General features: G+C 37.6%; 2 protein-coding genes across 2 annotated transcripts; one reads left to right on the top strand and one right to left on the bottom strand.

Moving 5' to 3' along the window:
• Positions 1 to 616: 616 nt before the first annotated feature.
• On the bottom strand, positions 617 to 8,331 carry rybpa (RING1 and YY1 binding protein a). The gene is made up of 5 exons (XM_056734027.1): positions 8,206 to 8,331; positions 7,627 to 7,752; positions 2,618 to 3,187; positions 2,392 to 2,484; positions 617 to 1,930 (listed from the first exon to the last, which is right to left on the bottom strand). The coding sequence occupies exons 1-5, from the start codon at positions 8,229 to 8,231 to the stop codon at positions 1,681 to 1,683; spliced, it is 1,065 nt and encodes a 354-aa protein (XP_056590005.1). The 5' UTR covers positions 8,232 to 8,331; the 3' UTR covers positions 617 to 1,680.
• A 1,815-nt stretch (positions 8,332 to 10,146) lies between these two features.
• ppp4r2a (protein phosphatase 4, regulatory subunit 2a) lies at positions 10,147 to 16,372 on the top strand. Its single transcript, XM_056733474.1, has 9 exons — positions 10,147 to 10,309; positions 10,860 to 10,941; positions 12,126 to 12,296; positions 12,401 to 12,494; positions 13,880 to 13,917; positions 14,026 to 14,094; positions 14,266 to 14,403; positions 14,475 to 14,752; positions 15,257 to 16,372. The coding sequence occupies exons 1-9, from the start codon at positions 10,276 to 10,278 to the stop codon at positions 15,580 to 15,582; spliced, it is 1,230 nt and encodes a 409-aa protein (XP_056589452.1). The 5' UTR covers positions 10,147 to 10,275; the 3' UTR covers positions 15,583 to 16,372.
• Positions 16,373 to 16,817: the final 445 nt, after the last annotated feature.

A 16,817-nucleotide genomic window follows, 5' to 3' on the forward strand; every position in this document is an offset into this window, starting at 1 on the left:
GATGGTTGAAGGAAGAAACAACTTCTTTCGGGTTGTGGAAACCTAGATTTGAAGAACATTTAGTATAAAATGAAACTTTCACAACATAATTCAGTACATAATTTTTGACTTAAATCAAAGTTTTTAGAAGATACACACAGCTGGTTGAGTAATAATAACAATATTAAAGCAATAGTTCACCACAAAATAAAATTCTGTCATCATTTACTCACCCCTTCTTCTGCAGAACCCATTCACTTCTATTATACACAAACATAGTCAATGGGTACCGCCCTTGTTTGGTTACCAACATTCTTCAAACTATCTTCTTCAGAATAAAGTAAAAAAATGTTTAAAATGACATTAGGGTGAATAAATTATATTCTCTTTTTTTCATTTTTGGGTGAAATGTTCCTTTAACGCTTTAGTCAACAAGTTGCGAACATGTAAAATCCAAATATTCCAACACATCTCTCGACACCAAATACTCAGGACTGAAGCATTTCTCACACATGTTTGCTCCTGTAATGTTTATACTGTCCCGATAAATACAAATGTAATAAATAGCTACATATTAAAATAAAACAAATGTACAGATTTGTACACAACAAAAGCCCCAAGAGGCTTTGAGACGATAGTGAGTTAAAGAAGATTTTTATTAGCTTCATAAGCTTCTATATTTTTAACAAAGGTCAGAACAAGTGTGAGTAAACCTGTGCCAAATGTATTTATTAAAAATGCAACTTTCAGAATTCTTATCTACTATAAGCAGTACAGAATACTACTCATCTTTCATTTAATCTATTCGAACATTCTAAGTGTTGCAATGTGATTTTTGTGTCCTGTGTGAGTGATGACCAGTTTTCAGTTCACCATCTTGATCATCTTTCAAAATGTCACAGATAAACTACTTCATATTTTCAACAGCTGCCGGATTCTCATTGCACACTTTCTTTAGTTCCCATTAAATCGAATAATCCTGATATCATTTTACAAGAAATATGCAAAGGAAGTCTAAAAACCGAGAAAGAACAATATTCTAGATACTCTCTTATCATCTTGTGATGTGAACCACAAAACATGTCTACATGCGTACATGGTACACTGTATGGATTGGCCCTGTATTCATAATTCTGTAAACTCATATGATCACAGTTTGTGTTTCCACCATTTAAACGCACAGGAGTTTGTCATATGAAATAATAAGGGAAGAAATCTCCCTTTGCGAGGTGGTATAGCATGATCGTATCGTTCATACCAAACACCTGCCGCGACGGATCGCCGACTCTGAGTTTGAGGATGGAGAAAGAAGCTCCGATACATTTAGCATTAACGACTCTAAATTCTAAACACAAAGTCAAAACAGCCGTCTGCACAATCGAATGACAACGAACAATAATAATGCAAACTTGGGAGTGCTCATTTCTGTGGTGCACGGACGGGGTTATTATCTGGTAAGGACAGGGCACGGGATATACAGTTGGTCTTTGCGTGACTCACGTCAACATCAACACATCAATGTACAAGGTTCTCCACGAGGGTCTCAAACAGGTAATGTCTGCCTGCATGTCATGATGGGCAATGTCTAGATGGGTAGGAAAGATCCCTCTTCCACATAAGGTGACTATAACAGTTACAAGTGTGGATGTAGGAGCTCAGGGCATGGTGAAGAGAGACTGCGGTGTCTGAATCTTCTTGCATTCACAGGGTCTCATTATGCCCTGATGTGTGGTCTCTTCTAGGGGTGGAGGCGCGGGAGGAGCCCTTGTCCGTGCTCTCCGAGCTGGAGCTCAAGTGCTGCTGCTCAGAGCCGGCACTGGATGTTACTGTGGATGAGGAGATGGAGGACGAGCGAGTCTTCTCCTTAAAGTCTGTGATGATGACCGTCACGTTGCCCACCGTTACAGCGAGCTGCTGGGCAGAGCTTCGGTCTATGTTCTTCAGTTTAGGTCTGAAGTGCAAGAGAGAACAGAATTACGTTTAGAAACATAATTTGTACACTTTTTTGCCCTCACAATAAAACCTCTGCCTACGTATATGTTGAAGGGATAGTTCACCCAAAAACTAAAATGCTGTCATCATCATTTACTCTCATGTTCAAAGCCTGTATGACTTTCACCTGTGGAACACACAAGAAGATATTTTCAGGAACGTGTATATTTTGGGTACTGTGTCCATATAAAGAAGTCAATGTTGTTAGGTTTCCAACATTCTTCAAAATATCTTCTTTTGTGTTGTGCAGAGGAAAGTCATACGGGTCGGGGGAAGACGGAGTAAATAATGAATTAATTTTCATTTTTGAGTGAGTTATCCCTTTAAAATTTTCCATCGAGAGCAATTCAACACATCACAAGTGCCTGCATGCCGAAGCCTGTCTTATATAAAGAAGTTCTGTGGCGGATCAGTCCTTACCTTGAAATAATAGATTTGTTATTCTTCGTCACCGACTTGCCAGATTTTATGCCATTACTTTCACCGGGTGGAACTTTATGAGCGAGTTTGGGCCTGTGGATGTCAGTAAAATACGCTATTAGTGCCAGGCTATTGTTTTGGAGCAAAATCAAGATTACCTTCAAAATAAATTCATAACAATATTCGATTATATCAGACTTTCTAAAACGCATGTCATGATACTCACTTTATCTTCTTGGCAGTGGGCTTTTTACTAGGTGTGAGGCTTGTGTGCCTCTCCTTGTGTTTATCCATCATTGATCTTTCTAACTTTCCTTTCTTGTGTTCCTCTCTCTCTTCGGCCATCCTTTCCACCGGCTGCAATCCTGAGCCGGCTGTGTGCGGATGCTCTTTCTCCACATGCTCTCTGTGAGGCTGAAGTTTCTCCAGCGCTCCTCTGTCTGTGTCCTCTCTGTCCGTTCTGTTGAGCTGAAGCAGGTCCTGGGTCAGCACCGGCCTCTCGAGCCTCCTTTCAGCATCGATCTGCTGATGTTTCTCCAGCGCGTGCTCCTGTCGCTGCTCCTTTTGAGAATGTCCTCTGTCAGGCTGACCTCCGTCAAGGCCTAATCTCTCGGGATGGTCGGAGTCAGGGTGGAGCCCACTGAGTCTGTCTGAATCGGAGTTGTCCATGTCGAAGTGGTCGTCGTCGGGCAGGTCTCTATCGGTCCTCTCTCTTCTTTCTTTTTTGGCTGGGGGTGGGGCTGCGTACTGCTGAGCGACCTGCTGTGCCACGAGTTGAGAGTTTATCCTAGGTTTCCTGGAAACGAAAGGTTAGCACAAAAATCGACTGAATGAGCGTTTTGTTATGCGTTCAAAATAAAACCAGTGATCGATATTAAAGGGATAGTCCACCGAAAAATGTTAATTCTTTCATGAATTACTCAACCTTAAGTTGTTCCAAAACTGTATAAATGTCTGTTCTGATGAACACAAAAATGTTAGCAACTAAGATTTCTGGGGTAGTCAAAAATGGTAGTAGAAGGTGGCCCAGACTTGTTTGTTTTCCTAAATTCTTCTTTTGTGTTTACGTCCCGATACACATTTTGCGTATTTTCCGCATCGAGATAAATCTGAACTTTTCAGAAAGTCGCAAGCCGCACCGCAGGTCATGTGACAAGAACCAACCAGCCAATAAAGACAAGATCAATGAAAATGGAGACACAGATGATCACAGCATAACTAAATCTAGTAGCAGCGTTATTGCAAGTTATTTTCTGTGCATATAACTCATATGTGACCCTGGATCACAAAACCAGTCTTAATTAGCATGGAAACATTTTTAGTAATAGACAAAAATACATTGTATGGGTCAAAATGATCGATTTTTCTTTTATGCCAAAAATCATTAGGATATTAATTAAAGATCATGTTTCATGAAGATATTTTTTTAAATTTCCTACATTAAATATATTAAAACTTTAGTTTTGTGAGTGGATGGGCTGCCACAGTGCCCTTGATTCACAACATCAAATGGAGTTTTCTCAATATTTTGATTTTTTTTGCGCTCTCAGATTCCTGAGTTTTGAACGGTTGTATCTCAGCCAGATATTGTCATATTCTAACAACTCATACATCAATAGACATCTTATTTAGTCATCTTTCAGATAAGACTGGTTTTGTTGTCCAGGGTCACATATATCCTTTGTTTATACCTCCTCGTCTCAACGGCTATCGTGCCCTATCGTGCCCAGCGGCTATTGAGTCAATGGTGCCCTAGAAATCTCAGTCCATAATATTTTTCCAAACATATTTCTTTGTGTTCAAATAAGAACAAATACATTTATACAGGTTTGGAACAACTTGAGGAAATGATGACAGAATATTCATTTTTGTGTGAAGTATCCCTTTAATGCCACCAGTGTAGGTGACAAAATGGCTGAGATACTGCACATATACAAAATGTATGGTGTTATGTACTGTCAGTCAGTCATTATTGCAAAATGCACCCAAACGCAAGTGATGTGGTTTCTCTGTGGTATACTCCATTAGCTTAGACCAGCGGGTTATACTGTATACAAAGATAACTTGTTTAAAGTGTATGATAAAATATAGATTTAATTTAATATATTTTTTTATTTATATATTTCAATGTGATATATTATATTTTAGTATGAGTTATCGCAGTAAATACAAATCATAAAATACAAATAAATCAAAATATTCTCACTGCTGTCATCTCACATTTACAATACATTCATATATTGTAAAATCTTCAGATAAATTGTCATCCTGAATAGGCAAAAGTGTATTTTAATTCTAATAATATGAACACTTAAAAATGTCAAATGTTTATAAATCTTTTTTTTATCTGCTTAAAATGTATCGTTCAACCCCCCAAAAAGTCATGTCATTCACTCAGCTTCACATTGTTTGAAATCTGTATAATCTTTATTGTTCCACTGAACACAAAATAAGATATTTGGAAGAATGTTTGTAACCAAACAGTTATGGAGCACCATTGATTACTTTATAAGGAAACTAAACTACTATGGTACCCAATGGTGCCGCAGAACTGTTTGCAATTCCACATTTTATTTATAATCCGATTTTGTTTTCAACAGTACAAAGAAATTTATACAGATCTGAAACAACTTTAGGGTGAGTAAATGATGACATATTTTTCATTTTTGGTTGCATTATCCCTCTAACAGGCATTTTGTTTAGAAATATATGTGTGAGGTCCACAGCGTGAGCTTGGCTGGATAAAAAGACAGGCTATTAATGTGGGTTTGTTTTTTCTGCCTGTCCTTGTGGCATCCAGCTGATTTCACCAGATGTTGCATCTCTAGTGTGCAACAGCACCCAGACATCACACAATGGCGTATCAAATGACCTAATAAAAACTGTCTCATCATACAACCTCTGATACTAATCCTGTTGCTTCATAATTAACATTCAAGCACATTATGAAGAGAGGAGATGCCTGTGTACTTTACACCACATACAATACATGAAAAGACTGTCATTAGGGATACACTCTCTTGAGATCAAACCAGTAATGCACTTTCCTGTTCACCCCAGTATGAGATTTGGTTGAAAACAGGTAATGAACACTTCAAAGAGTGAGATGTCTCTTTCATCCTGTGTCATAATTTAAGGGGTAATGTCTAAAACACTTTGCATTTATCACATAATCCATTATTAGGACATCTTAAACTGCTCATTTATACACTGCCATCCGTGGCATTGCTCCGGCACAACAATTTATGCATATCTGCTGAATATCTGCTATTAACAGTCCAAATGTGGACATATACATATGATATTGAATTTGAACAACAGAAGCAAATTCTGTTTATTGATTTTATATAATCTTATACTTTCAGTGCTTTTTGTGGAATGTAGTGGTACGCTAGCTGTATGGCATAGGTGTTGTTTCTATAATGAAGTTCAATTTTATCACTATATTTTTTATTTTGTCTATTTTATCTATTTAAGAAAACACTCAAACTTTTTTAATATGGAAATAATTTTGGTTGGCTCATAATAACATGAGTATAAAGTGTGATTATGATGTCATTTGGCCAATTCCATGCAAATGTCAACCTTATGGCTTGTCCACGCCGGTTTATCGTCCCAGTTTTTACAAAAGTCTTTTTTACCAGACTGATGTCAGATGTCAATTGGGGTTTTAAATACCCATGTGGAGTTTTGTTAAGCACTTTTTATTTTAAAGCATAGTTATCCATAGTCAGGTAAGCGAGTTGTCACATTCATAATCGTCCACATTTTTATAAATGTGCACATTAAAATTAAATTACTTAAAACTATTTTGTGATCTATGAAGGGACCATTTGTTGGGTGTTATTGCTTCTGGTTTGTACAGTACATTTTTATTTACAGAGATCCTACACATGTTGTATCACAAGAACGTCCGTCCTTTCTTGTCACATCAACTACAAATTAATTGTATTTTTTTACAGAAAATTTGTGCTTAGGCTGATATTTTTCTGATGTCTTGACTTCACATTAGGGGTTTAGAAAGTTATAAACAGACGATTCAAAGTCATTGGTAAGAAATTCATTCTCTGAGAGTTTCTATTTTAATTTTTTCATTGAAAATGTCACATTCATAATGCAAGAACCCATTTCAATTCCATGTTTAACGAGATGTCATTTTTTTCAAGTCTCAGAATGCCTCAAACTTGTTAAATACAAAAAGGGTCATTTAAAGGGATAGTTCACCCCAAAATAAATTCTATCATCATTTACTCACCCTCAGATTGTTCTGATTACCACAAAGGAAGATATTTGGAAGAATGTAAGTAACCAAACAGATCTCATCCCCCATTTACTGCCATAGTAGGGGAAATAAATACTATGGGAGTCAATGGGGGATGAGATCTGTTTGGTTACTTACATTCTTCCAGATATCTTCCTTTGTGAAATTTATAAAGGTTTGGAACAATCTGTAAATGATAACAGAATTTTCATTTTTGGTTAACCGATTCTTTTATAATAAACAATCCAGGTTTAACCCCATTTTCCTTTCTCTGATTGATATAACCAGAGTTTTAAAAGACTGTTAAGAAATATCAAAACAGTCTTCGAGTTGAGCCTTTCACATAAGCTAATGCTTGATTTTTGTCACTTGGCAATGTTCAACTCTACTTCCTGTGTTGTTGTTTTTGGCCTCTTTTACATAAAAATTACAACAGGAGTATACGGCTGATATATTACCTAATATTAATTGTACGATTTTTACCAGTTACCAAATTACAAAGGTACTGCATAACAGAAATGACCCCAATATCTTTATCAAGATGACAGCTTCTGTGCATTCAAAACAATGCAGCAAGCTTCAAAAAAACGAGCCACGTTTCATATTTTGCACTTTACTCAGTGGTGCAGCATCAGGAAACAGAGAAAAACAGTCTAAGAAAACAACAGTGCAGCACTAACACATCTAAGATGTTTAAGGCTTTTGTGCAGCAGTTACGACATGCACCATTTGCTGTAGTTTCATAAACGGGGCCCTGGACCGCAGAGACCAGGATGCATGGTCTGATCCTACTGCCTGTCCTCGTGTCCTAGTGTGTCATTGAAATGCTAAAGGTTCGTGTGACGTCAGTACCTACAAAGGTACAATCCACATCAACAAGTCATTATATCAACGTTGACATCGTCGCTGCGACATTTTCCCGACGATTTTAACCACAGGAATCCCTCTTTAACAAAGCTGTGGTGTCACTTTACCTTGTAGATGTACCTTTCCGCACATCACATATACTGCATTTGAATGCCTCTGCACTGTTTTTGAAGGTGCAGACGCTACAGTCCCAAAATCCGTTGTCTGCAGAGGGCTTGGCTTGTCTTTTTGGCCTACGAGATTTAAAGGAAAAAACTGTCAGGTTATGAAAACAGCACACTGCACCCTTATAAGTGCGAGTGTCATCGTGTGCACTTCATGCTATGCGCCGTGTACTGCGCTAGGAAGCCCGAATTAAGCGCAACCTAAAAGACGCCCGTCCTCCACAATTACCCTATCAGGCTCTCAATTTCACTCTTTTGCGTGCCTATACGGCAAACAAGCTTGTGCTATCGACAAGAAAAGCGAGAGAAAAGAAGAGAGGAGGCGTTTCCTAAATTCCCTTTGTCTAAAACTGGATACCGGGAGTCATGCAAGGCTCCGTATCCGCCATGGCTGCGCTTTTTCTGTTAAATCCGATCGGGAAAATAAGTAGACTACAGCCCCGTTGCACGGGCATTCCCCGAATGGACACAGACATGCAATATGCTTTTTGAAAATACAGATCAAACGAGATGTTTCAGTACCTGGATGGGCTTTTCTTGTCGCCCATAATGGGAGAAACACCGTCTTCCAGAGGAGGGGGCTTCTGTAATTTACAGTGTGAGCTCCAGACAGAGCCGCTGCTGCTGTTATCGCACACTTGCACTCGCTGACCGCTGCAGCGCAAGGCGTCGGTCCGTCACGTGGCCTCGTCTTTAGCCAATCACGTCGCTCCCGCATTTAAAAGTCAAAGATATTTTATTAAGAAATGAAGTGACGGTCATTGTGGACGGCATTCATTCATTCTCACCAATGGAAGAACGCTTTCATTTTGGCACGTGTATGAATATAAAAATTAATTTGTGTCTGACAGTATTTTAGTATGACTGTGTGATTAACCTAAATGAATATTTCCCACTCTGTCAACAATATTCCAGAAAAAAACAAATTGATCAAAAAAAGTAAAACCTTGTTCTCATTACATAAACTGTTATTATAATCTAATGTCATCTCATGAAAGCCCAATTATAGAAATTGTGGTAATTACTTCCTTGATGTAAGAAACTGAAAGATCCCATTGCAGAAAGACTAGGATCAGAGTGAATACTGAGTCACAGACCCTCACACAACTACAGCCCGTGCATACAACTCTGCTTCTGAAATCACATTCAGGATTAAATTTGACAGCGGACTGGACAGTTGGACATGCTTTGAAAATATTCTGAGAAATAGGACATTTTATAAGCATCAATGATAATTTGAACATGGTGAACAATTTATTCCTAGTGCATACAGTGCGTCATTCTGGTTAGACTTTATCACTGCTTGATGACAAGTGAAGAGTTAATTTGCAAAAACCACAACAATAAATACATATTTTTTTATTGTCGATTCCAATTAATATAAATCAAACTGCAGCTGGTTGTTTCAAAGTAATATCAACACAACGCAAACTTCACGTGTTTCCAAAAATGTAAAATGACTGATGTAGACATTTTCCCACTTGATTTCCCTTAGCTACTGTATGCTTTATTGTGTGGAATTGATAAATTAACTATTGAAGCCTAAATGTAATATGCAAATCCAAAGTTGCCCACTTTGGCTTTCTGACTGGAATGAGATTTAGTTATTTAATACATAATAATAATAATTTAAGTGGACATGTCAAGTATACTACTACTACTACTGATAATAATAATAATGTTATTATTATTCATTCATACCTTTGGGGGTGGAGTGTTAAAAAGCTTTCTAGCATAGGGGTCTCAGAACTGTGCATATTTTGTGTGGTAGGCACACTTAATGCCACGGTGGTGTTTGTAAATGAAGTGGGCATTTTCCCATTGTTCTTCACCTCCAGTGCAGAAGTTAAACCCCATGAAATAGTACAGTGCATTCAAGTCACTTCAGTGTTTCATGAATTCATAAAAAACTATTTATCATGGTTTTGTAAAAAAAGGTTGATAAAACTATGTAAAGAGGGGTACAAAATGATACAAATGCTTTATGATTAAATAATAAAGTTAATCATTAGACATTTTGTCAGACCAATTTAGCCTCTGTCAGAAAAAAATCATATTAAACTTGCCATGCTGTATTTACTCTGATTTGATTTGGGCAGAGAGAGCATGTGTTTGACATTGGCACCTAAATGTGATAGAATGCGACGCCGTTGCAATAAAGGATTGACCTGCAGTGCTCAAAACCTGTGCCAGGTAAGGCCGGTCTGTCAGGTGATTGAAGAGGTTTGGGCATGGGCACTAAACCCCAACTTGGCCAGCATCAGGTAAGGTCAGCAAAGCAGATTTTAACTGGGATGGTACAGTTAGTGAAACTTTTTTGTGGTTTCTGACCTATTTTTCCCTCACAGACACATCTCATACACATAAATTAATATACAACTAAAGTATATTGGCATCTTGCCAGCATTTGTAAACGTGTCCGGTCAGCGTTCGAAGTCTTTTGGCGCGTGCTCGACAGCAACAGTCGGGCAGGTAGTGACGTCACCGGCGCCATATTAAAGATTTGCTGCTGTTTTCTCCGTGTCGCTGTTGCCATCTTTCTGTTGCCAGCTGGACTCAGTGAGACCAGAGAGTAGCAAGCATACCTCCACCATGGAAATCGACACACTTCTGGGAGCCTTTAGAGGTACCACAAGCAGTATTCGATATGTGTTTCACAATAACAAAACAGGTTTGGGAAATGGGTTCGCATGTAAGCTACGCTAGGTGATCAAACTAGCACCCGATGCTAGCTGCCGGGAAAAGCTCGAGGCTCACTGGCAGTTCACATCCATTTGCTCCTAACAATATATAGAAAGTGTGCTCGATCTCGTATATGTACCGGGTTGGAAGTAAATAAACTGGCGTGTTTCCTTAGTTATATACAGAAAGCCGGCTAGCTGTGATCATACGCGGGTGTGTGTGTAGAACAGAGCACATAATACACTGATTTTATCATGTAACGTTACTGTTTCGGAAACCGCTTTGTTGAATGACTTAAACAAATCTGTGTCAGCATAAAAGTTTGTTGGGCGCGTACTTGTGTTCATTTATTTGAGTGCCCTAGTGATGGTATGAAACTGTTATGTTATGATTTAGCACATGAGGTATGGTGTCAAAATAAGTGCACTTTTCTTACAGCTCATTGATGTGATCATGTGTTTAACAACGCTGTTTGTTGACTTTTGTCACTGTAGATTTTGAGAAGAATGGAGAAAAGGAAACCTGTCCGATTTTGGATCAGTTTTTGTGTCATGTTGCAAGAACAGGAGAAACTATGTAAGTTCAACACTTGCAGACACATAGTCACAGTGGGGTTTAGTTTTATCCTCTCTGGATAAACTTGCGTTTAATCTGGTTTCCAAATCATCCTCTGATGTTAGGTGTCCTCTCCTTAAAAGTCTTTTAAAGCAACCATTGGTCATTCAGTGATGATTTTTTTTAAATCTTTTTACGTAATTTGGTGACAACATTTTATTTGTCGTTGTTAAAATACATTACATATGATAATGCTTGTAAAATCTGTTTAAATTATATGAAAACATATTTAAAAACTGAAAATGATATAACCAACACACAAGAGCTGCTATGGAAGCACTTAGACTAAAAATGACAATGTCAGATTTCATCATCAGATGTAAAACCTACAATTAATGTTAAAGATAAAAAATATGTATACATATGTACAAAATATGTTTGAAAACACACAATCAAAGAAGTTGAATTGGTCACTCAAGACTTGGATATTAATTAAAAGGTGAAGAACCATCAGACATGTGAGTTTAGTAAGATTCCATTTTGTCATTCATTAATTCAAAAAATTCTAGCGAGATCTTAGATTTCTTATATTGAAATAAAAGTGTTTTTTATCAATTTTAATAAATAAGCTTCTTATTGATCTGGTATTTTTTGTTTTATATTCTTATAAGCACTGTTGAGTTATCGTGTAATGATTTTAGTTTGTGATGTTTTAGTTGGTGTTATGGTGTAAAGTTGTGATTCTGAGTTCGCCATAAATAACCTTTAGTGCTGATATGGCAATAAAAATATAAAAGAATATAACTGGCATACATGTTTAACATTCATTCATTTCCTGAGAGAAAGAAAGCATTACCCTCTTTCTTGTCAGTTTCTCTGCTATCTGCATTCATCTAAAACTTCACTGAACAATACTTTAAAAAGTATTTAAACCATTCAGTTAAATCATTTGAATCGATACAATATGCATATTTGTGATATTTCAATATTTGTATGCTTCTTGCAGCCCTAGTATGATTGTATTAAAGTATTTAGTAACAAGTCCATTTTCTTTTGCAATTTAATGCATCCTGTCTCGCAGATCCTTTTATCCATCAGGGATCTGTGGGCTGGAGCTCTGTTAATGTACCTCTTACTTTGTGTACATTTTACAATTATCCATAAATAAACGTCATCATATAATTGAAATCACTCTACATCCTTAGGATTCAGTGGTCCCAGTTTAAAGGCTACTTTCTCTTCAAACTTGAGAAAGTGATGGATGATTTTAAAGCTTCATGTCCAGAGCAACGAGGACCTACCAATCCAAACGTTGAGTACATTCCTTTTGAGGAGATGAAGCAGAGGATTCTCAAAATTGTCGATGGATACAACGGGTAAGTATGAGTGGTGGAGCTAATTCAGGTAATATGAAGTGTACTGAAATGTAAGAGGAATTTTGTCCCATTGTGTTCTCGGTTGAATGTGTTTTTTTCCCCAGGATCCCTTTTACTATTCAGCGTCTTTGTGAGCTTCTAACTGAGCCAAAAAGAAACTACACAGGAACAGACAAGTTTCTCAGGGGCGTGGAGAAGGTGGGTTGTGTTCTTAGGAATAATTCACTTGCTTTTAACTTCATTTTGTGCCAAAAACGCATAATTTATTCAGGTTTATAAACATTTACAGTAAACTGGGATTGATGCTGATGAAACCTTTCTGAAAATTGAACATTTTAAAATAAAACTAAGTGACACTGGACAACAAAACCAGTCTTAATGGTCAATTTTTCTAAATTGATTTATGGTTTGTTAGGAGGGATGATATATGGCCGAGATGTAACATTTTGAAAATCTGGAATCTATGAGGGTGCAAAAGTTTTTAATGTAACTCTTTCCTTGAAGCATGTATGTAAAATGCATTATAAAAGTAGTTTTAAAGCGTTGTAATGCACCTTTTAATGCATTGTAATGTGTTATAAATAATTGTTATTACAGTTAATACATTAACAGTTAGCATTTATTGTAACACACATTTTAAATTGGTTATAATTCTTTACAACTACATATAATGCATTACAACACACATTATGAGGAATTATATTGCATTTTACTCTTTAATAACGCTTCATAATGCATTATACATATATGCTTTAAGGAAAGTGTTACCAAATTAAATATTGAGAAACCTTTAAAGTTGACCAAATGAAGTCTTACTCTTAGCAAAGCATATTACTCACAAAAATATATATTATTATATAACTTCATGGAACATGATCTTTACTTAATATCCTAATGAATTTTGGCATAAAAGAAAAATAGATCATTTTGAATTCGCTGAAATTGTTCCCGTTCTACCTAAGACTAGTTTTGTGGTACAGGGTCACATACAGTGAGGGAAATAATTATTTCACTCACTGAAATGCAAATAGATTTATAACCTTTATATAAAAAATTCACAAGATTTTTTTAATATTCTGTCTCTATCAGTTAAAATAAACCTACTATACAAATATAGACCCTTCATTTCTTTGTAAGCAGGCAAACTTACAAAATCAGCAGGGGATCAAATAATTATTTCCGTCACTGTATTTCAGTATTGTATCAATCCGCACTCTTTGTGGTACATTTTTTTTGCTTACAGAAAAAAAAGTCATGAAGATGAAATAACTTTGTCATTGAATGCTATCGAACACTTATATATCCAAAACTGCTACTTTGTAGGAAATAAAAACCACAGCATTTTCAATAATTAAACAAGCTCTTAACAATTATTTTATTGAATAAATGTTTGCAAAACCCACAGACAAACATGAAGGGTGACCAATAGTAATGATTTATAAAAAAACTCATGACAATCGGACATACACGTTTTTGGTCCGACTGCAACAATATGCTTAAGACTATAGTATGGTGTCAAAAATGCTCTTCTCAGCGCATCATTAATGTTCGTTGCTTAATCTCAAACACATTGTTCTTTTCAGAATGTGATGGTGGTCAGTTGCGTGTATCCTACCTCAGAGTGAGTTTCATACTTTTCGTTTTACTTTGTTACTTACGCCGATGCACGTCATGTGTTGAAAAATAGTTATTCTGCCCTTAAGACCGTTGTTCATCTTTGTGTTTGAAGGAAAAAAAGTTGTGTAAACAGAATGAATGGGGTCATGTTCCCTGGCAACACTTCCGCTTTTACTGATAGGTGAGTTTATCATTTCAACACCATTATGTAGACTTTAAATGGTCTCCTGGGTCAGCAACATTTTGGATTGAATTGAATCGCGGAATGCCAGGCAAGCTTTCAAGAGACACTAGGTGATGGACTTCATTTAACTGTCGGGTAAATGATGTGTTTTTGATTTGTCTCTTATAGAAATGTGAATGGTCCAGGTACTCCCAGACCACTAAACAGACCAAAACTCTCCCTGTCCAGCAGCGTAGCTACCAACGGCCTTCCCGACAGCACAGAAAGCAAAGAACAATCTCCTGACCAATCAGAGAGAACATCCAAGTAAGTCTAACAATGTACCCTACTCGTGACTGTATGTATTGGGGTTCAGTCTTACGTGTTTTTTATTGTAGTGAGTCCTCAGCATCGGAAGCAGAAGTTTCACAGGGTGGTTCAGTAAAAAGTAAACACCGTGAGGATGAGGATGATACAAACGCTGAAACACACGAAGCAAAGAGGCTCAAGTTTGACGATGAAAACTACGAAGATGAAATGGAGAAGAAGCAGGAGGGAAAGGAGTCGCCATGTTCGACAGCAACAGAGAGCTCGCCGGATATGCCGCAGTCCTCATCAGACGTCACTGCAGAAGTTAAGGATAACAAACGGGATGAATTCAACGCTGAAGATCAAGGTATGCGCCTCATCTTTCATAACCTAGCTTTGTACTTTTTGCTCATCTATAAGGTTACACCAGCACCACTATTGGGAACAGGTTTTGGGATAGTTCGCCTAAAATTGAGAGTGGAACGCAAAATTATATTTTGGTGACTAATCGGTCGTGTCTGACAGCCGTCACTTTTAATGAATGGAAAAGATGCAATAGAAGTGAATGGTGACTGAAGTGGTCTGTGCAAATCATTTCATGTACAATACAGCACAATGCATTTGTATTGTCAGAGTCCTCCCATGAAGGCCAGCGGCAGCTGTTTACTACAGTCTCTCATAATGATGACTCAGAAAAACAGGCTAAAAATAAAAACTGCTGTACAATTCATTTTCACTTCTCTTTATGTTTTTGTCACTTTGGCGTTGCAACCCAATCTTTAAATACTGATATATTATACATCCTGTTTGCATATCAGCAGCTGTTGGAGATCTCGCTGCATATATGACATCTCTGCTCCTCTCTCCACAGAACCCTCTAGCACACAGTCTCCTGAAAACGGGTTTGATAGATCCTCTTCAGAAGGTTCACCCAGCCCTTCACACAACGAGGAATCTGACCCACCAGAACAGGAGCAGCCGAAGAGGGAAGAGAGCGCTGAGGCGCAGCAAACAGGGGAGAGAAACGACCCCGTAAGCAGTAGCAGCAATAATAGCAGTGAAGAGGGACCGTCCAGTCCAGAGTCTGGGTCTGCTTGTCCCAGCAGTTCCACAGAGCTGACAGCAGAGGGCAGTAGCACTGCAGACATCAACTCGGACAGCTCAGACACTGCAGAAGACACCATGGAACAAGAATGAAGCGCGTCGATTTTTACACTGTACTGTACAAATCCCTAAAACACTTATCCTAAAAAGTGAGCTGATCTTTTACAAAAACTGGGCAGGAGTGTTCTAGAGGTGTCTTGAAAGGCCTTGCGAGGGATCTTCTTACGACCCATCCTCTTTTTATAAGAGGGTTTTCCAAAAAACACCTTGAAAAAACTGAAAGCTGATTCTTTTTGATGGTTTACAGGAGCGTTTATCATTGGATAACATTCTCTAATGCTGTACTCATCATGGGCATCATCATCTCCACACCAACACGTTCTAAAGCTGTCAGAAAATCACACGACTGTCTTTCCCACGATTCTGTGAAATAGTGACGAATCTTTGGTCAGAGTATGTGTCCTAAGTGCGTATGCTTTAGTTTATCGAGGTTGGTGTCCGTAAGAAGGTCCCGGGATTCACTTTGACTGGCAAACCAATGTCTAAACATTCCAGGAGAAACACCCCTAGCTCAGACTGCCTTTCGCATTCATCCGGTTGCTATTGGCACGGAGTGCACCATAGCAGCATAAGACATCGATTTTTCGTTCTTTTTTTGCGAGTAGTTTGTTCTAACGTTTATTTTTAGTACCTATGATTTTAACTGCCTTCCCAGCATTTCACTGAAATTTATTTAATCCACTGGTGCTGGTAAATAGATACTAAAATTGACTTATGTCATTTTCCATGCATTAGATACTCAAGTGCTGTTGGTTGCAACGTTATGGTAATGTAATATTGTGAGCCTGTCTTTTCAAACAAGACCTAATGTGCTTAACCACTATCGAGCCATCCTAATTTTGTTACAAGCTTTTCATTTTCCTTTTCACCGAACAATGGCAGACAGCTGTGTTTCAAAAGGTTTCAATGAGCAACACTTTGTCAACACCAACTCTTAAACTGTATTTTTTTCCTTCACCATGTATACAGGCTGTCCGACCCATGCCTATTTTCACTTTTTGATATTTAGAATTTTTAAATTAAAGTAGATTTTGTAGATTGTAATAAGTGTTCACTGCTTTTGTGAAAAGTGAATCTGTATGATTTCAATGTGAACTGAATGCTTGGGCTTTCAGCAGAATTTCTGAAGAGCAATAAACGTTCACAACAAAAGCAGCGATATGCATAATCTATGGCAACTCTACATTTCAATTGAATGAAACACCTCGGTTTATGATTTCATACTTTTAGACACAGATGCAATGAATGGTTCATCTTCAGGAAACATT

The sequence above is a fragment of the Triplophysa dalaica genome, chromosome 20, assembly GCF_015846415.1.
Source record: "Triplophysa dalaica isolate WHDGS20190420 chromosome 20, ASM1584641v1, whole genome shotgun sequence".
NCBI lineage: Eukaryota > Metazoa > Chordata > Actinopteri > Cypriniformes > Nemacheilidae > Triplophysa > Triplophysa dalaica.